General features: G+C 41.0%; 2 protein-coding genes across 4 annotated transcripts in view; both read left to right on the top strand.

Annotated features, from left to right (window-relative positions):
• Nucleotides 1-2,391: 2,391 nt before the first annotated feature.
• Nucleotides 2,392-11,042, top strand: STRAP (serine/threonine kinase receptor associated protein). Its single transcript, XM_068659802.1, has 10 exons — nt 2,392-2,699; nt 3,711-3,846; nt 4,612-4,693; nt 4,956-5,028; nt 5,596-5,692; nt 7,416-7,553; nt 8,147-8,283; nt 9,002-9,151; nt 9,701-9,766; nt 10,103-11,042. Exons 1-10 carry the CDS (start codon nt 2,588-2,590, stop codon nt 10,165-10,167), a joined length of 1,056 nt encoding a protein of 351 aa, XP_068515903.1. The 5' UTR covers nt 2,392-2,587; the 3' UTR covers nt 10,168-11,042.
• Nucleotides 11,043-12,358: 1,316 nt separating this feature from the next.
• Nucleotides 12,359-21,564, top strand: part of DERA (deoxyribose-phosphate aldolase) — a 52,129-nt gene continuing 42,923 nt past the window's right edge. For 2 of the 3 annotated variants that reach the window (XM_068659823.1, XM_068659832.1), the window contains exon 1: nt 12,359-12,517. In XM_068659823.1, the coding sequence (XP_068515924.1) occupies nt 12,487-12,517 (31 nt within the window). In that variant the 5' untranslated portion in view covers nt 12,359-12,486. The remainder of the gene's footprint in view (nt 12,518-21,564) is intronic. The other variant, XM_068659816.1, reaches the window with a different exon arrangement.

Raw genomic sequence — 21,564 nt, 5'->3', positions numbered from 1 at the left:
ATTATTTCCCCTCCTGATGCTCAGTTTAAGAAATTCTGTGTTAGAAATTTCTCATTGGAGTTGGGCTAGAGATGCAGAATATGGAATATAGGAGGCAAAAAGTCTGAGACTGCTGCTAAACGAATTAGCTTGCTGAATTATGCAAGATATACCCTGAGTTAGGCCTCAAACAAACTTCAGAGATTTTCAATGACTATCTTCCATCTTGGTATTAAAGATTTGACTTAAGAAAATATGTAGATGATTTTATTTTCAGCTTTACTTCCTTACGTCCTTAATCATGTTTCCCCAAAGTGCCCATGCTTTGCAGAATTACCACTTAAGAAGTGATATGCTTCTATATTACTCTGAAATCTTACCTATAAAGGACAAGAGAGAATGAAATTTCTACACTTGATGTATTTAGAGCTCTTGTCCAGCCATGTGGCCGTACATTTACTATACAAAGGAATCAAAATATACTCAGAGCATAAGGTAAACATCAGTTTTAGGCTGCTGTGTTCCGGTTCAGCCCAGGGGAGCTGGTGGGTGGGGCCAAGGGGGAAGCGTCCAGCTCCCACTAGGAATCATCAGGCATGTACCTAATGCTGGAACGAGACACAAGACCGCTACATGCATATATTAAGCCCATTTCCGAGCAGATTTATAACTTTTATAAAACTGGGCACTAGCTGATACCACTTGATCAATACACAGGCTTCCACCCAGTAAAATAAATTTCCTTGGGATGAAACACAGCAGCAAAAAGTCTGCTGTGGCCCCATGTTAGATGTCAAAGTCCCCTTTTAGGGGTCTGGCTTAGGGACCCCCATCATATTTCTTACTAAAATTTTTATTTTCCTGCAGCATGTGAAGAACTTCCTTCAAAAATAAATATTAACCTATTTAATGTTTTTAGGAATGCAAGCACAGTTTTGCTAGGCCTAGTAGATTTTACAGGTTTCGTATCTCCATGTTTTTCTCCTTTTTTGACTTACATCTACTTTTCAGCAAACTGGAAATATTTTTGCCTTTGTCTGCTTGTTGTAATTTTTTACGGCTCCCTAAGAAGGGGTCATATTGTAGCTTTGTGAAGGTGGAAAATTGCACTCCAATTTTGTAGAAGACGAAATCGATCAAAGCTATGAAACCACTCAAACTAAACTTTCCTAACCACAGCTCAACATCCTCAGTACTGAATTTTAAGTAGGTAACTTAAATTTAATGTTAAGCTTTTCTTTTTACCGACCCTTAGCTTTTTATTTTTCCACTCAAAAACTGTATATCATCAACTACCAGAACAGTGTTTTAAAACACAAACCCAAGCAGCTTTGCTAACTAGGTGGTGGAATTTTGCATTTACATTAGCCTTTGAAAAATGTTAGAGTAACAAATCTTTTGTTTAGTTCTGTTTAAAATATAAGCTTAGATAAGGGATCTCTACCTACCTTCTTTTCCCCTAGTCTCTGACCCATTCCCATAAATGTACCTTTTGGTGAAAAAAGGCCCTACTGAGAACCAGAGCAGACCAGTTACAAAGTAAAAAGACATGGCAAGGAATAGGACAGACAGAGAACATACATGTGAAGTTTAACATGCTAATATACCTTGGCATTTTGGAAATGTTGCTGTATAATAAAATTGTATGGAAGTTTTGAAGTTTTAGTGACTTTAATAGAAAATATTTATACATTAATCTCCAAAGGTATTCCTAAGGCTAGGATAAAATGCAGAAAGTTCTTTGGTCACAATGAGTCTTATCAAGAGAAACAAATTTTGGGGATTCCATTTAAATATTACTTTAAATGCTACTTTAAAAATCTTTCAGAGATGCGTTGAAATGCCCCACAACTAAAGGCTGTAGCTGGATATTGGCTAGATTCAGCTACAGGCCTGCATCAAAGCACAGTGAGATGGTGGTATCACTAAGAAAAAATAAATAAATAAATACAGAAACATCTGAAATCTGGAAAAGGTTGATGTGGGTAGCCTGTGGCTGTAAGGAGTCTGGGGTGACAAATGGGAACACCAGGCGGTCAGACACGGGAAAGCAGTGCCTGTGCTTCACAGAGCAACAGTGGGTGAGTGCAGTCGCCCCAAACTTTGATGGTTTGCGCCTGCTTTCGGCAGGACTGGTTCGCGGATGGTGGCGGAGCCTGCAAGGAGCAGAGGAGCACCGGTGGGGGCACCGAGAACCGCCTGGAAACGGGCTGCGGGGACGTGTGGGGGTACCCCCGCTTTCAGCAGCCCCCAACCACCCCACAGCAACCCCAGGGGACGCCCCCCGGCCCCCTCCTCCCACACCGAGCAGGAGCCGGGACCGCCCCCACAGCGGACACAGCGCCGGCCGCCAGGTCAACCGCTCCCCCTAGCGGCCCCCGCCGCCATTTCCGGCCCCACGGAGCTTCCGCGGCGTCATTTCCCTCGCCGCTGCCGCCGCCAGCAGCAGCAGCAGCAGCACCGCGGCCGCCGCTCCGTGGCCGGCCCGAGGGGACCCGCGCCCCGCCGCCGCCGCCTCCCCCCGCGGCCTCCCCGCTGCCTGCACCCTCCTCGCTGCTGCTGCCGTCGCCTCCTCCTCCTCCTCCTCCTTCAGCCGCCCGCCGCCGCCATGGCCATGAGGCAGACCCCGCTGACGTGCTCCGGGCACACGCGGCCCGTGGTGGACCTGGCCTTCAGCGGCGTCACCCCCTACGGGTACTTCCTCATCAGCGCCTGCAAGGGTGAGCGAGAGCGGCGGGGACGGAGCCCCCCGGGGAGGGACGGAGCCCCCCGGGCCCGCTGCTCGGCCCCGGGGTGCGGGGGGCCGCTGCCCCGCTGCTCGCAGGCCGCGCCCGGCCCCGACGCCTCCCTGCGAGGGGGAGAAGGGGAGGAGGGGGGCGAGGCGGGCGGCCAGCCGGGGGCTCGGCTGTAAGCGTAGCCTGCGGGGTGCCCGAGCCCCCCTTCGTTTGGTTGGGGAGGGAAGGGAAGGGATGACTCAAAAATACTGGTCTGATGCTGCCTCTTTCTACTGCATGTGCGCCTGTCCTGCAGCCTTTAAAGTCTGCTCCCTTTCAGCCAAGGCGGCTGCCTTCCTGGAAACAGAGCAGTGATGTCCACCTCCTTCCCCGTGAGACATCTCTTCTGCTCGTTTGTGAGGGGCATTTTCACTTCCTACGTGTAGATTTAAATCTTCTGGATGTATTCGTGTGTTTAAAAAGGACATTCCTCTCCGCCTTGGAGTGCTTCATAGTTGTCTGTATTGATTCACATGCGAATAATATTTTGATAGCCTTCTGGAAAACATAATCACAAGAAAGGTTTTCCAAGCCCATTTTATTTTTGCAGCATCTCTGGATACGTATTAAATGCCTCTGGTTATAAACAAAATGCTCCTTTTTGCATACTGTCTGAAAATCCCACCAAAATCAAAGGAACTGCTCTGCCTGATGAGAATTTGGGCAGTCTTACCCATCACCCTTCTACTGTAGAAACAAAACCAAAAGAAAACTTGTATCTCATCTGGAATAGTATTCCAATATCTGTAGTTTTAGGTACATGCAGGAGGTGCAGCTGTATATTTAATTTCTTCAGCTAAGCCATTTTACAAAGAATAGTTCCATAACATAAGTGTGCTGCCAGTAAGGGAGGCCAGTCTGTTGGTAATTTCATTCTGTTTCATGCAAGGGAATCTTTTCTGAAAACAGTTCCATTTTTTATTCTGTTACCTGAATAATGGTTTTGTTTTTGTGAAGATGGTAAGCCTATGCTACGTCAGGGCGACACAGGAGACTGGATTGGCACATTTCTAGGCCATAAAGGTGCTGTTTGGGGTGCTACTTTGAACAAGGATGCCACAAAAGCAGCTACAGCAGCAGCAGATTTTACAGCGTAAGTGCTTAACTGCTTTTGAAGTCTGGATATTGATTTTAGGCAATAGCACGTTTTTGTGACATACAGCTGTAGTAAGTTACTGGTTCATTTGTTGTTTTTTAGTAAATTATTAGCTTGTTTATGGGTAGCTAAATTAAAACCAAGAATTTTAGCTGTTTGCAAGCAACTATAGCTAATTCTGTCATGCTGAACAACTACGATTGCTTCTTGACAAATATGCTTAATTACTGTACTGCGTTGCAAGAGTAACATTTCTGTTCAATTATAAACTTTAGTACTGTAGTTATGCCAGAAAGAGTTGAAAGAGTGATTTTTGTGTCTACCAGTTAAACACTTTTTTTCTTTCAAGAACACTTGCAAAAACACTAGTGAATTCGGTCTTCTTTCTTTGTTTGAACTGTTTGTAGTCTATATCAATATATTTGACAGGTTGAATCTGGATAATACAGGCCAATCTGTAAAAGTTGCAGAGAACTGCATTTGTTTGTCTTAAAATAAAATGCTACTTAGTCTGCATTCACTTGAAGAAGGTGGTGGAGGAAAATGGTGGTATAGTACAAAAAAATAAATCTTCAGTAATAACATGAGGTATACTTACTGACTGTATTGTAATTCATTATAATGTAGTGTTTATTATTTTTTAAAAAAGTAACAATAGCATCAGGAAAGATTAGGTAGGATAGGAAAAACAGGGTAATTTGACTGTCTAAGCTGATTTATCCTGGTGCTACTAAAATGTAAATGTTTTTTCTTGTCATTCAGCAAAGTATGGGATGCTGTGTCAGGAGACGAACTAATCACATTGGCTCACAAACACATAGTCAAAAGCGTGGATTTTACACAGGTATGAAAAACTTTCATAGCTTACTCACCAGAGAGGTAAGCTCTTGGGTATGTTTTGGTATTAGTTACTTTTCTTCTTTTTACATGTGTATTTTAACAGGCAAATAATCTAGGATACAGCTTCTAGTTTGTAAGATCAAAGCTTAAATTTAATAGATGTTTTAAACACTGTCTGAGAGAAAGAATGGTTATTTTAAGACTCATGGATGAAGGCTGGTATTTCAATTCAAAATAGAGTTGACACTTTATAACTTCTATTTCAGGATAGCAATTATCTGTTAACAGGTGGACAAGATAAATTGTTGCGCATCTATGATTTGAGCAAGCCAGAAGCAGGTAAGTCTTCATTTAGAACTTTTTTTAAATTAAACACAACTTCTGAAATTCACAGAAGCACAAAAGACAGAGTCGAGCGTTGTTTTACAAACATTTAACACCTTGATGTACTAAGATAATCTGTATCTTTAAATATATCCTTTTACAAGTGAAGTAGAGATTATCTATAGTGGGCTTCAAGGATAGCATGTTTCAGTTCAACACAGACTTATTGGGAATAGGTAATTAAATTCAGTCATCTGAAAGAAAAGAAGTTTCCATGTCTTTAAAACAGTGTTTAAATTCATATCAACACTGACCTACTGAAGATTGACAAAAAGCTAGATAGCACTGGTTTTAAACATGGGGAAGCTTTTCAAGTTGAGACAATCGGATAGTCTAAATGTAACCAACTTGTGTGTTTTTCTGTTTCTGGAATAAGACCTGTAAATACAGTCAGAGGTGTTTGAAGTAATTTTACAGTTTCTGATAAATAGAAGCCTGTGTAGATTATTGGAGCTCCTAAAGTGCTGTATGGTGTCATTTTTGGTGTTTACATGTACTAAAATACTTTTATTTTATTTTAAGAACCTGATGTTGTCAGTGGGCATACTTCTGGCATTAAAAAGGCTTTATGGAGCAGTGATGACAAACAGATTCTTTCAGCTGATGATAAAACTGTTCGGTAAGAAAAAATAACTTTGAGTTTTTGAAGAAGCTTGTTTATTATCGTAAGGTCCATCAGAGGATCGTTTTGCCTTCTGGTAAAGGATATCAGTAACACAGGTGATTTGATCCTAGGTTGCATGCCTAACGAAATGCTTTTATGTTGTTAGAGACATAATTATCCAAATAATTCTGATTTACCCCATGAACATGTCCTCACTGACAGTAAGAGGTGGTCTTTGACAACTGAACAGCAGATTGAATTTGTCTTTCATAATCCTAGAAAATACTCATTATAGATGGGGTCTTGTGAATACATGTGAATTTTTCAAGGCTTGGTTATGGAAGAAAAGGCAGCAATACCTCTGCATGAGGTGTGAGCTAGCCAGGGTCTGGCATAAAAGACTGGGAGGCCTATTTGGAATCAGTGCTCTGGTGATAGACAGACAGTAGCTTTCATTCTGTGCTGTGCCGATAAGTTGTGAAGGCTTTCATGTCTTTAAGATGGCTCCCTGGTCATGGTTAAGTGTTTTGTTTCCTTAATGCTGGATTGGTAAATGTATGGAAACGTAGACAAACCTGGCTGCGGTGGTGAGGAAATGACAAAGACTCTTCCTCAAACATTGCTGTCTAGATGGGAGATAGACCTTGCTGCTTTTTCAGCTTTCTAGTTAATGTGACCAGTGTCATCTCATTCCTAGTTGTTTAATCATTCTAATATCTATCACACAGAGAAATAATCTGGGTTTGTGGAAAGGAGGGGAGGGTTGAAGTCACGGGTACAGTCTAAATATAGTCTCCTTATTGGCTCCACTGCTTTTCAGTTTTCATACTGTATAGGATGGTTTGGAATGGAAGGGACCTCAAAGATCATAAAACCCCCCTAGACCACCCACTAGATCAGGTTGCTCAGGGCCTCATCCAACCGGGCCTTGAACACCTCTAGGGATGGGGCATCCACAGCTTCTCTGTGCCAGTGCTTCACCACCCTCTGAGTGAAGAATTTTCTCCAAACCTCTAATCTAAATCTCCCCTCTTTTGGTTTAAAATCATTCCCTCTTGTCCTGTCATTTTCTGTCTGAGCAAAAAAACTGTTCTCCATCTTTTTTTGTAAGCCCCCTGCCTTCCTCATGTTCAAGAAAGACCAGACCAGATGCTTGCCTTTTTTTCTTTTTCTTCTCTAGATTTTAGAAATAGAAATGTGGAGGTCACTCAATTTATGAATTTTCTTATGTCACAATTTAATTTGGTTTCTGTTTAGATAGCTCTGGCATGCCTAGGTAAAATTTTATATTAAGTGAGTCTGTTATTTGGGTAAACTGCTATTAGTACCTCTCTGTGTTCTGAGTTAAAAAGGCAGAATGGAATATTCAGTCATTGCTTCTAGAAAACTATTTTTCAGGAGATGTATAATAAGGTTTTTAGTCTCGTAAGAGAACCCTTGAATGGTTGAATGATATGTGGACCATTTACTGTTGCATGAAGTTTCAAAAGTAGTATTTTAATGCAACCATGCCTTAATTCTCACCTATGTAAAGCTAGGCAAAGCAAAGAATGCCACTGAAAATCAAAGGTCCCTGTGGAATCAAACCACAGGCTTTCTTTATTAGGTGTGTTTTGTGTTGTTTTTTTTTTTTTTTTTGGTTGGTTTTAAACCACAGCTTGCCACGGATGAGGATAAAAGCTGTATGATTTGCTGAAGTAATCTGAGAGTCTGCCTTGTGTTTTTGTTTCCTGTTAAGCCTCTGGGATCGGAGTACTATGACTGAAGTGAAGGCACTAAATGTTGCAATGTCAGTGAGCAGCATGGAGTATGTTCCAGAAGGACAGATACTTGTGATAACCTATGGGAAGACTATTGCTTTTCATAGTGCAGAAACGTGAGTACAAAACACAGAATTTTCACAGGTCGAGTAATGGGTTTGATTGTGGGTAAAACTAGTACAGGGCCAAAATATGAAAGCGGCAGAACTGATGTGCATTGATATCTTTGCTTGCAATCTTGTCAGAAGAAGCATAAAACCACTGTCCTTCTCTAAAATAGAGGTCCCTAACTACCTGTGGGATGGATGCTAGGCTGTAAAGGTTTGATGCCATTTTCATAGTTCAAACCAACTGTAATTGTCATTAAATAAGAGCTTCATCCAGGCTTCCGTTTAGTGTGCTTTTCAGGGAACTAGGTTGTTATTTATAAAGGTTGTTATTTATACAACCTTTGTGATGTCTTAAAGCATGTTACACTCGTAAGCATATTTCAGTAAGTAGTTCTGAATCTGTGAGCCTTTTGTCTTACTTATTCTAGTTGTTTCTATGAACTAGTTGTTTCTTAACTTGATGGACTTGACTTGCAGGTACTAAAACTTGTTTTGGAAACTGTGTGGGTGTCTTCTGTTTTTCTTAAAAGCAGTTGTGATTTGTAGAATCAGTTTCTTTGCTTTCAGGACCTTTATTTAAAACAAAAATTCTCCCTCAGTCTAGAGCAGATTAAATCATTCGAAGCACCTGCTACAATCAATTCTGCATCACTTCACCCGGAAAAAGAATGTTTGGTTGCAGGCGGTGAAGATTTTAAACTCTATAAATACGACTATAACACAGGAGAAGAATTAGGTATGTTTGCCTTCTCTAATAGAAAAATGAGTTGTGACGTAAGTATTAGATTAATGGTGGAGGCTAATAGATGAGACTGTTATACGAGGTCTTAGCATAGCTTGCTGTGCAAGACGATGAAAAAGTATGTAGTCATTTAAGAGTTATTTTTCTCAGTACATCTAACATATATCTAATGTTATTGTTCTAGATCTAATTAAAACCCTCATTAAACTGCTCTTTGTACCTATTGGAAAAAAAAAGTTGTCATTCCATACTGCTTTATGTTAACTTAAGTGTCTTCTATGGCATTCATTATGTCAAATGAGGCACAGCTACTTGGTTGTGTGAAAAATGTAATACGTTTGTGTTCTTCTTAGTGTTGGCCAAATACAGGTTTTTAAGTGTATTTTTAACTTGGTCTGTTAATCCTATCCTCATAAAATCAGATGTATGCACAGTGAGTGGTTGAAGGAACAGAATTGTATACTCTATGCTACTGGCTTGTTTTGTACTTTTGCCTTGAATTTGATTTAAGCACCTGTTTTATTGTTTAGCATAGCATTAATATCCTATATTAATATTAAATCACTGGGATACCAGTTATTCTAAACTTTGTTTTGCATCAGAATAAAATACTGGGAAAGTGCCCCCATCAATACTTCTGTTTTCTTCTTCTTATCAGTCTTTACCAGTTAACTTCTGCTGTTGACTGATACTTGAAATTTTGTTCTTTCAGAATCTTACAAAGGACACTTCGGTCCAATTCACTGTGTGAGATTTAGCCCTGATGGAGAATTATATGCCAGTGGTTCAGAGGATGGTACGCTAAGGCTGTGGCAGACAACAGTAGGGAAAACCTATGGTCTTTGGAAGTGTGTAGTTCCTGGTAAGTGCGTGTGTTTTTGTGGTAAAACTAGCTGTTTCATACTCAGTTCTTAGGTAATACCTAGCAGTAACATCTCAAGTGGTATATAACATCTGAATTTTGTACAGTATCTGTACTATCACTTGAGAGTCTTCTTAGCCCCTCAGGTTGGTTGGATTTAAGGTTTTGCTTTTGTAGCTGTGATTTAATCAATTAATTTCAAATCTTTAAGCTTGATGAATATAGACCCTTTGTGTCTAACTAAGCAAATGGTCTCATATTTTGATGTTAAAGAGCAAGAGGTATGAAGTACTTTTCTGAATACTTAAGGACAAAAGAATCTCTAGAAGGAAGTGTCTATAATAGGCTTATTTCATATTGCACTTTGGTTCTCTAGAAAACTGGAAGGAAGTAACAATTCATGGAATTGCTTACCCAGCTTGTTCTCCTCAACACTACAGTGTTGTTTTTTTTTTTGTTTGTTTGTTTGTTTTTTTTTTTTTTTTTTTTTTTATGATTTATGTTGGTTGGGTAAGTGAAGGTATTAACTATTTTTTCTCCTCTCTGCAGAAGAGGAGAATGCAGAAGCAGCAAAAGCAAGGACCAGTCTTCCAGGAACTGCAGAGGAGGAAATAGGTAATGCACTGAACTGCCAAGTTCCACTCAGCTAGGTGTTAAAAGATGAGTCGAGATGGTAGAGTTCTTTAGGATGGGAGAGTTAGTTTTCTCCAAGTACCTTCTGTCACTTTTCACTCCTCTCAGAAGATATTGAAGTGCATTTTTCTGAAAATGACTATGTGTCGGGCTGGTGACTAGAGCTGTGTCAGCCTGCAGACTGAACAGATGTGGTAGAATAACTGAATCAGGTTAAATGGGAAAACAAACCAAACTGGTCTTTAAAACAGGTGCTGCAGCATTTCTTTGGTTTATATAGGTAAGGTGAAATTAAATAATACCCTCTTTGTTTCATAGCCGAAGAAGTTGCCTCTGAAAACTCAGATACGGTGTACAGCTCAACTCCTGAAGTTAAGGCGTGATTATCTCAACTGTTTTGCAACATATGGACATACAAGACTAAATCAAGTGAGCAGTGAACAGCAGCCTTCCAGAGTGCGCTCTCTACATAAGGCAAAGATGGGCAGTAATTGATGAGAATGCAGTGGAAGTGGCTAGGTGTTGTCTGTAAGAGAACTGAGTATCCAAAAAAAGAAGACAAGTAGTAGAGTTTTGCTGTCTTTTTAGCATAACTGCCTACTGTCTTTGGAAAGAAGCGTGCAAACCAAGATCCAGTCTCTCCAATTTCAATTAGACTCATTGTAGTGTGTTTTCTTTATTATGGAGAAGAAATATAATGGCTTTTACCTTTTTTTTTTTTTCTTGAAAATTGAAAGATTTGGCTTTAGTTGAAAAGAAGGGGGATTAATGTACTAAAAGTATTTGGTTGGGTTTTTGTTTCATTGTACACTGCTTCTGAATGTTTAACTGTTTTCAGTTGTCTAAATAAAATGCCTCTCAAAACTCCTATCTTACTCTTTAGCCTTGGGTTCATGGAATAGAAAAGCAGCCAAGTTAATTGTGTAATCCTTTCTAGCATCTGTTTTTTTGTACTATACAGAGGGAAAGCAATAAGAACGTTTTAGTGTTCAGTACAGAGAGTGGCAAGTTCTTGATGTGTAAGCCTTGTGTTATTTTATTCTTTAAAGTTTGAATGTAAAAGTGAGTCTAAAATCAAAAGCATTGAAAACTACTAAACTAAATGTGCTGCCTGAAATACTTGGTTGTACACGGAAATTTCAGAGGTTGGCTATGAATCTGTGTAAAGCTTGGGTTTAGTCCTCTAAACTGGATTAAAAAAAGTTACTCTCTCCAGGTCAAAATCGTATTTTCTTCATTAAAGAAAATATTGCCATTCTTCCACTTGTCACTTCCTTTGATGTTACACTAAAGGGTTTACAAAATGTGCTTTGTGTGAAAAGGAGAAATGTTACATAGGTACATTTAGGTGGGTTCTTGTTCTTACTTTCTTTAGGATTTTTGTCCAAAGGATTACCAGTAAAGCTAAAAAAAAAAAAAAGTTAAAAGAAAATTTAAGCTTAACATTTGAAAACTTGGATATAAATTGTACAGTGGTAATTCTATATAGAGAAAATACTCTCATAGTGAGGGCAGTCAAACGCTGGGCGCTGGGAAGGATATAGAGACTCCCTTCTTGAAGATACTGAAAACCCAACTGGATTTGGCCCTTATGAAGCTTTGCGTGCTCATGTAGGGGCCTACGATTCAGTAGGTCTCCAACCATCCCTTCCAGCTCCAACTACTGTGGTGGAGATGGAAACAGTAATACGGAGGATAATAAAGAATGATAAAATGAGTCGTGGTTTCTTAGTAAATTATGGTGTAATCAAAGGTGTGTTAGTTCAGTGACAACTCCAAAGATGATTTTGAAATATTTACTGAAACTTTATCTGAATGAGTACTCCTCTGCTTTACAGCTAATAGTTTGATTTAGTAATCTCTTAATTCTGTTAAGGCTTATGATGATTCCAAATCTCGTGCTTCAACCCAGAAGCTTACTTTACCAGTTGAAAAGTGCATTTAAAACAAGGAGCTCTCTATCCCTGCTGTAGTGAAACTTCTTACAGAGAGTGGTCTTTGTGCTGTTTCAAGTAGGCTGCTCAGCACTTCAGAGGGAACTCTGGAACAGCATTCTCAAATCGAAGAGCTGTGACCCTTCACAGCTTTACAAGATGCTGTTGTAGTTGATGGTTTCTTTTCTAGCAGTGAATGAGTAGGGCTAAAGTTGCAAGAAGTCTCGATACTGATAATGCTTTATACTTCTTTTTCCTGCATTTGCATTGTTGCAACTGTAGGGGAAAAGCATAAAACTCGTGGTGTTGTCAGGGACTTTGTTTCTACATTTTCATTTTGCCAGGTGTTAACAGAAAGCTTTACGAAGTTGGTAAGTTTATATAGAGTATGTTCAGTAAGTGTTGGAGGAGCATGAACTGCACTTTGAACTCGGAGCTGGCCGGACTCCTTGCGGGGGCTGCCGGGCCTGTAACACAAAGCAAAGGGGCGGTGGTCTCGGTGCCCCGGCTGGGGGCTTGCCTAGGCAAGGGTGGGCTCCGTGCCGGTGGCCCGGCTACCGGGGGCAGCGTGGCGGCATCTGCCTGCGCCTCTTAAAACATGGGGGGCAGTCAGGTTTCCCCCCTCTGCTCCCCGGGCTCACCGCCTCGCCGGGGCAGGGCACGGCGCGGCCCGGAGCCGCCCGCCCGGTGTCCCCGCCGCTTCCTGCCGCTGCGGGGCGGGACCGGGGAGGCCTCAGGCGGGCTGGAGAGCCGCCGGTAGCGCGGGGCATGGCGGCCAGAAACCCGGGCACCGAGCTGGGTAAGGGTCTGGGCCTGCGGGGAGGGCAGGGCCGGGGAGAGACAACGCGGGGCGGCGGCGGCCCGGCCTCGGGCCTCCCCAGCGGGAGTCTCCCCCCGAGGCTGCGGGCTCCGTGGGGCTGCCTCCCGTCCCGGCTGCCTCCCGCCGCCTCTCGGGGGCTGCGGGGCTCCCCCCAGCGGGAAGCGGGGCCCCGTGGTGGAGGGGCGTGGAGCAGCCGGGCTGTGCGCCCGGTGCCGGTCAGGCTTTCCGAGCACGCTTGTTTCAAGTGTACGAAAAGGTGGTGGTGGTTGCCCTCCCGCAGCGCCCTGCCTGCCTGCCTGCCTGGAGGGGCTCGGGGCACAGCAGAGCCCGTGGGACGTGTGGACACGGCATGCAGTCGGGCTGGGTCCTCTCCTGTGCCCCTTCCAGGCTCTGACTGAGCGAAACCTTTTGTTGCTGTTGTTCTCTTCTCTCTTTCTCTCCCCCAAGAGTTTCAAAGTACTTTTGATTAGAAACCCGGGACTTTGCCTTTCCATATTTGTTAACTTGCACTCTGGAGGCTGACCAGGCTTTTCCTGATGTTTGCAGGTGATCTTCGGTCCAGAAAGGTGGCAGTACCCCAGATAAGACAGAGATCCTCCAATAAAGGTTTCCTTGCCACTCCCCGGGTGGAACTTGTATTCTGCTCACTGCTGAATACATCTTCTTGGGAAAGGGAAGTGGCCCTGGCTCTCTGACTTCTCCACATAGCTAAACCCGACTGCAGTGGTGGAGTGAGTTGAGGTGACTGGCCCCTTTACAGCCACCTGGAAGGGTGTGATAACTTGGTCAGTGGCAGGAGATGTAAATTAAGTGGAGGACATACAGGGGCGGTGTTGTGGAAGCGGAGGAAGAGGAGATCTCAATCAGCGCAAGCAGAGTGCAGGAGGCCGTGCAGCACAGGGTCATGGGGTTGTACTCCTCTCTCTAGCACAAGGGCAGGCGTTTTTACAGAGTTAATGTGCAGTTTGAATGATTAACCTGTGGACAAGTTGAAGCTAACTCTGTTTTCATTGTCTGCAGTGACTGATGCGCACCTCCTACAAGTGAGCTCTCGTGTTGCTCTCTGATGTCCTTATCCTTGGGCTGCTTAAGTTTCTTTCAAGCATAACCATCTGAACATTATATTTTTTGCTGACACAAATGTGTTAATAATGCAGTGGCAAAACTTCTGTCTCTGTTACAAAAAAAAAAAAAGCATGCAATTTTGCACATGCGCTCCAGCTATTGTAAACTAGGCCTGTGTTGTACTTCTTACAGTAAATTTAGTCCTACAGTTAATTACCTGCATGTGCAGGAACTCCATAAACTTGAATCTGAAGTCAGTTCAGTTTTATTAAACAGTTGTCATCCAAGCGAGAGGAGTAGTTGTAAGGAAGACAATGCTGCCAAGTATGAAATCACTGGTAGAGACAGGTGACCTCGTTAACTTTTGGCTGGATCTTGCTGTACAACCATAGCGAAATGAAAAGAAAAAGTACTCAATGTACAACTAACCAGCAAAGCATAGTCTTTAGTTTATGCGCACACTAAAATAATCTTTGATTTTTTTTAATCTTTCCATGTATTTTTTGTAATTTTCTCTTCCTGTAATGCCACTGCCCAAGAGATAGGGTTAACTTGTCTGCAAGATTAAGGGAGAACACAGTGGGATGAATGTCTTCAGGGCTGCACTACACGGCCTATTCCAGTTGCAGTTTATTCACCTGGGAAGGCCACTGCCCCCAGTTTATCCACAAGTACTTGTTGCCATCCCCTCCCAGTGATTTCTTTAAATCAGCTGTGGTCAAAATGACCCAGGTTGGAGGTGCAGGGTGTGCCCTGCAGGGGGTGTTTCTAACTGCTTGCTGACTTAACTCTGGCACTTTAAGGGAGAAAATCTCCCTGCAATTCAGTCTCCAAGTAAATACACATCTGAAATACTTTAGTACTATTATCTTAAGTAAGTTGCTGTGTTGTATTTTAAGTGCAGTACCTGCACTGGTAACAGTAGTCAAAAGCGGTGTGTTAAGCCCTTGCCTTTATCTTTCATGGTTGCTAGCTATACACGCTGCTGCTGTGACTTTACATGTTAGCTTTTGAAGGTTTTGCCTGCTTGCAGCAGCAGCTCTAACAGTAATTCAAATGATTTGCTCCATATCTGGCAGAGCTTTCTGTAACATTGTAGGTGTTTGCTAATAGGGACACCTAGTGGTAAAATATCTTTTACTTAAAAAATACTTTATTTCATTTGAATTATTTTCTGTGCTTCTGTTATTTCTTTGTTCAATACCTGATGTCATTATTAAGTGTGTTTTGGATGCCACTGTTAGAGAGCATCTTATTTATTCATGAATGGCAAACTAAACTGTTCTTAAATCATTGCATATAATGCTTCCCCATGTGAATTTTTTCCAGTAAAATAAATACATTTTTGTAAAAAGCCTTAATTAATCCTTTCTTTCTTCTTATTGCTGTTCCTCAGTAGAAGTAGGAGTTTACTTGTTAAAAAGAATAGGTACATCTGAAGCAGATAAAGGCACAGATTTGAATGAACTAGTCAGAGGATCACTAGTCTAATGTACTGGCATTTCTGATATATTTTCAGTGAGGCAATCATATAAAGAAGGTGGATAGGATAAGAACTTTTGCAAGTTTGTCATTCCACAGGGACTGTCTGCAGAAGCATTCTTTTGTACTCAGGTATGTCGTGATGACTGTGAGGGCTGAAAGGAATCTGCCTCTCCTGTTCTGCTCTTAAGGGCACTTGAGTATAATGGACCAGGTGCTTTGTACTTTATCACTTTTCATATAAGCATCAGATGCAACTTTTTAATGCCACTTCAGAACAAAATAGTGAGAAACGTAAATGAGCATTTGCTTTGTAGTGTAAGCTAAGTAGTGTACTTCTTGGGTTTAACTGCAGGGATGCAGGCATCTGCCACATGTTTTTTCTCTTCCCTTCAGATGTAATTTTGATGCAGCAGCTTCAGAAGTCATGGGGAAAGATGTCCCATAACCTTAGAGGTTAGAGGGTAGAGGCAGAAAATGACAATTAGGACGTTTAAAGCTCAGCAGATAATGCATCTTGTGCATCCTGATCTTGTGCCTAGGTACAAATCTTTCTTTGGGCAGCTCAGCAGGGAATGGCCTGAACAATGACCCAAGGTCATGTGGCAGATCAACAGTGGAATTGATTGCCAGTTGAAAAAACTACAGTTTTGCTATTTATTTTATTATAAGGGATAAGTCAAGCTTGACCAACCTAATTGCCTTCTGTAGTAAAATGACTGGTTATGTTGACAAGGGGAGAGCAGTGGATGTCATTTATTTCAACTTTATCAAGGCTTTTGATGCTATCTCTTGCAAAATTATTGTATCCAAGTTGGGGCATTTGGGTAGGTAGATACCTGAATGGGTAAAAACCTTTGAGGCTGGTACTAGGTAGAGTGATACAGGTGTTTTACCAGGTGCCCATCTTGTTTAACCTTTTTTCAGTAACCTAGAGGAGGTGAGAGACTTGGTGCTCATGAAGATTGTAGACATCACTAAATTGACAAGCTGGCACAAGTTCAGCAGAGGGCTGCCAAGACAGCTTGGACCTGGAGCACCTGACCTGTGAGGAGAGGCTGAGGGAGCTGGGTTGAGTTAAGCTGGTGAGGAGGTAGCTTCAGGGGTACTAACAACAGCCCGCTCATCCCTGTTGAGAGGGCATCAAGAAAGCAGAGACAGGCTCTTCTTGGCTTGCATGATGAGATGAAATAAGACAACAAACTTGTCCTGAGACAGAGAAGTTCAGACTGGATATGAAGAAAAACTTCATGCAGGACAGTCAGGCAGTGGGGCAGGTTGCCCAGAGTCTGTGCAGTCTCCATCCTCGGGGGCTCTCAAAACGCAGTTGGATAAAGTCCTGAGAAACATGGTATGAGCTCAGATTTGGCCCTGCTGTGAGCAGGAGGTTGGATGAAAGACTGGATGATAGAGACCACCCAGCCCAAATCATTCTCTGATTATTTTTTGTTGTGTGTGTATACACACACACACACACACATATATATTCTTTGAATAATGAATAATTAATTACACTTGTTTTGCCAAGTATGTTCTTGGACTATTAAAAAAAATCTATCCATGTTGCTCAGTCCCTCTAGATGAAGGGCCCAGAAATATATTTGTTATGTTTAAATTGATATTTTTAATTATAGTTGGTATTTCTGAGCCATTTACATATGAGAGCTAGCCCGCTGGTAAATGGCATTTAGATAATGAAGCATTGCATCCCTTTTCAAGACAGCATAATTCTGTTCTAATATATTAATAGCTGGTTTTAGCTGTACAGTGGTTCTGTTCGTTCACTGTTTCTTCTCTAACACTGTTTGAATCTGCTAGACAGCTGTAATTTGAAAGAAAGATAGATGTCTCAGAAATATCTAAATCACTGGGCAGAATGACCAGAGTAGTTGCTCTGAGGGAAAGGCAGGCACAGCTCAGCAATTATGTGGCTTCTTGTTACAACTTTTTTTTTTTTTTTTTTTTTTTTTTTTTGGCTTTATCCAAGTAATAATGTCCCGTCTTACTGCATAGTCATAAGGACCAGAACAGGACAGCTGGGCTACTGGGGTAAGGAGAGGTCTCCAAAGGCAGGGTGGAAGCAGAAGACTGAGATCTGCAGGAAAGCAAGCTCCCACTGTTCTGCAGCTTGTGGAGCTGCCAACCTTCTAAGAAAAGGCTCATCAGCAGTTTTCAAAGTGCTTTGGAGGATGCTGTGAGCCGTTTCATCTGATCCATAGCCAAGATGATATGATCTTACCAATGTCGCGAGCCAGTAGAGCTTATTTCTAGTTCAGAGCTCATGCCTTGGTGTCCTCCTTTGTGTACCTGAATCCTGATGACTTGCAGACTGAACTTCTCCCATATAAGAAGGACCTGTCTGAAAATAACATCGGTCTCTGGCAAGAGTTGCTATGGAAAAGTGATTTCAGCTTCTATGTCAAAGAAGCTGAATAACCCCCAAGCCATAAACAGCTTATTTGGTAACAAATCTGTTGTATAATGTGACCTGATCCTGGATTTTTTTCTCTCTCTTCAGTGTTTTTCTTAAACTTTGCATGGCCAGCTGGATTCAGCCCATGTTCAACTGAATACCTCATTTCTCCACTGAAGGTTCAGGACACAGTTTCACATTAGCTTCTCCAGAAATAATAGCTTTCATCACTTTCCTTACCCATTTTATCATGTGTTCATAGTAAGAGCAGGAGCACACATGCTGTTTCTGGCACAGAAAAGGAAATAAACAGTTGGGGGGGCAGCTTCTTTTGGGGACAGCGCTGCTTTGAAATGCTTGTGAAACTACAGCCTCAGGCATTCTTTAGCTTTCTGTTTCGCCATCTGAAGGGTAACAGCTACACATTTTACAAAGCTTCTGAAAAGCTTAGTCTTTTTTTTTTTTTTCATGAGGAATATGTTAGATATCTTAGATATTTATGTAATTATACTAATGAAGTGGTTTTATTTATTGTTTTCTGAGGAAATGCTTGGTATTTTTGGAGTCATGTTCTTCAAAGGGAGGAGATGAATTTCCTGTTAAGATGTTGAATATGATTTTTTCAAATGTCTTCAGAGGAAAAAGTAAACTTGAAGAGTGATTACAGAATATTGGCTAATTAGCTATAGTGTAACTGCTTTAATTACTTTTATCCCTGAAGCCACATGACTGTGCAGATGACTAGCAGATGACTTATTTAAAAAAAAAAAAAAAAAGACGTGTTCACACTGCAAGGTTAATGAGCCTAATTAAATATAGTTTTTCTTAGCCAGATACTAAATCATAAAGCTTGGGGGAGTGGAGGAGGGGCAGAATCCAAAGGCGGTCAGTTCTATTTCAAATAATGGTTTTATTCTGATTTTTTTTTTAATTGAAAAAAAAAAAAGCTGGCATTGTAAGTGATTTTTCTGAATAGAGACACTTATATTTAAAAATCTAGCGAGGTCTCACACAGCAAACTTTGAAAGTCTATTTAGAGACAATTACACTGAGACATACTTGTTTTCAGTTGCCCGCTGCTTTAATTAATGGAGAAGTGGGCTTGAATAAAAGATCTGTGTCAGATAGGAGTCTCCATCTGCTGCTGCATATTACCAGCACCTTTGTCCTTCTTTGCCTTGCATTCTTTTTATTACAGCGTTTTTATTTCTCTTTGTAAGTTGCCTAATGTTTTGCATGGAGTTCCGATATTCTTTTTTTAAGCTTTTTATTTTTTTTAAGCTGTGCACAGTTTAATGTCCCACATTCAAAAAAGACTCAGGCGTCCAAATTCTGTGGTCTTTCAAGGAAACGAAAATCTCAGACACAAAAATTAGATTGGGTTACCGTGCGTCAGCTACCTTCATGACTGGTCTCGAGATATTAAAAACAGAAGGTAAAATGTATTGCATGGTGAGACCGAAATGTTTAAGCCAGTGTCTTTCATTGTACTGCAAAGAACCAAGTGTGCGTATTGCTGATGAGCTGGCATATGGTGACTTTCTCATGTGATTTCCCACTCTGAGGAGATCAGGTAAAACTAAATTTTACATATGGGGCTTTTTGGTTCTGAACAGAGGTTTTGTTTGTTTGTTTGTTTTGTTTTGTTTTTTTAATGGACCATAAGAATAAGCATATCATCTTTCAGGTACCCACTCCTTTAAAAGCAGCAATGGGTGAATATGAGTTAACAAATTAGTGGCTTATTTCACTTCCACTATTCTTCCACCTCTTTTTTCACATTGATTGTGAATTTCTTAAACATTACTTCTCCCACCACTGCCCAAAGAGCATTACCCTTGATTATTTCCTTTAACCTAATCTAACGTGCAGGGCTCCATTTCTTGCACAGATTTCTCAGACCTTCTGAGAAGCTATGCCCAAAGGTCAGGTAGGGCCAGATATAATAGTAGTCCAGCACAAGATATATTAGATTAAATCCTCTCCAAATAATAAGTAACAAAGTGTTAACCTCCCCATGGAGGCAACTGCTGTTCTATCACTTAAATTCAGGTTTATGCTCCAGTAACCAAGAGGTTGAAAATTTTCCATATTTAACAAAGTGGATGCTGTCTTCGTATTCTTTCAAACTCTTGTGTATAAGGTAGCTTTTAGAGTAAGTCTGATTTCTTGGCTGTCTTCTGTAAGGTAGAAAGAATGGGTTAGAGTAGATTAACTGAAGCTTCTGGATCCTTATTAGAGAGTTAGAAGCTGAGTTCCTCATGTAAACTGGCTTGTTTGACTTTACCATATTTTCCAAAGGAGCTGAAAGATCACGTATGCTCAGTAGAGTTCGAAAGTTACCGTGACAAATTGGAATATGGTTAAATGATTTCACCTGAACACTTGGCACACAGTAGGAGAATCACTACACAGAGTTTGTGTTTCCTTTATTTGTCTATGTATTCATTTATATTTTCCAATGGGCTTTGGCGAGTATCGCCTATGGTGGCCCCATGGGAAGAGTTTTATGTTCTCTGCTGATCACCCAGGAGACTTGACCTTAAAGCAACTGCAGAAGATGTAGCTTATATTTCAGCTGTCCGTGTTTGTGGTTTACGTTTATTGACATTCAAAAAGAAGGAATGATCTAGCCGTAAGTACTGTAGCTATAGCTCTTCTCGGCTGCATTTTACGTGCCAGATGAGCTGCTTGCATTTGAGACAATGAATTAGCCTGTGGCTTTTCAAACGGAGAGAGTTAATGAGGGTTTGTTGTTACAGAGGTTTGTAACTTCGCTAGCTCCTCCTTTTTCACCATACAATGACTCTGATACTAGAAATCATAAAATTCCTTCTTATGTTTACTTCCTCTGGTCAACATTTTGACCCTGCCTGCAGGTACGGCTTATATTATTACTTATAGGTGGTAATAGAAAAGCAGTCGCGAGGTGACTTATAGAACAAGGCTTAGTCCAATTTTTTCATGTCTTTGTCCTACATTTCAACTGAGTCATCTCTACCGTAAATTGGTTTCTCCAGTGTTTTCTGTAAGTCCCATTAGGAAAACAAGCTTGTATTTACACGTATTTTGGCTGGTGTATTAGTCCTGCACTTTTCTATGTTACTAAAACTAAAAAATAGGAAGAAAAAACTCAGGACAAGATTTCTGTATGAAATTAATGATTTTGACTAACTGCTTTTTTTTTTTTTTTTTTTTAATGCAAGCTTAATACAGCAAGAAAGAATACTCCCACAGATGAGAAGCACTTAATAAATTAATTGATTGATTAATAATTAATCGATTACCCAGAATTATTATCTCTTAATATCTGAGCAGGTGTCCATATATAGTCCTTAACTGATGATGGTAATCAATGATTGCCATTGATGGGGTTGATTTATTGATGGTTAGTGGTTGATGATCATTAATATTGTCTTCAGAGTATATTCATAGTTTTGTTATATGAATAATATTTAGAAGAATTAATTATGTTTTGGAATACGGGAGATTTTAAAGATGTTCTATTTTCCTTTACCTGTATCCTTCTATGAGCAGGAGGATTTGAGTTTGTTTATTAACATTCAAATTTGCACCTCTAGTTTATCATACTAAGCAGAAATTTCAAGATGCAAGGCCCTGAACTATCAATTCTCCATTATCACTTACCCTTCATTAAGAGGTAACCATTTTTTAGTGCTTCTGGTTTTGGACAGTTTCATTATTATGTAAATGTTGAGCATCCACTTTTCTGTGACTTGGTTATTGTTTATGGATTCTGAAACTCATTGAAATTGTGAGCCAGACTGTCTGCAGCGGGCATCTGAAGAAATTCACAGATGGAAGATGGGGAAACAACTCCCCTGGGGTGCTTGGCAAGGTGAGCACTTCTGAGGCAGGCATACATCTCAGCAGCTTCCAGGCAGATAGATGTGCTGCCCAGGAATTCACTACATTTGGAGACTTGCAGCTAGCCAGCTCCTAATAGCAAATTCAGTGAAAGTAGCTCTAGACAAAAACAACCTAAATGCATTATTACACAGAGGTCTGTACAGAGTTTTTGGTGCCATGTGGGATAGAGATCCTA

The sequence above is a fragment of the Anas acuta genome, chromosome 1 (genome assembly GCF_963932015.1).
Source record: "Anas acuta chromosome 1, bAnaAcu1.1, whole genome shotgun sequence".
Classification (NCBI taxonomy): Eukaryota; Metazoa; Chordata; class Aves; order Anseriformes; family Anatidae; genus Anas; species Anas acuta.
The sequence above is the reverse complement of the archived record's forward strand: the minus strand, read 5'-3'. Positions and strand labels throughout refer to the sequence as shown.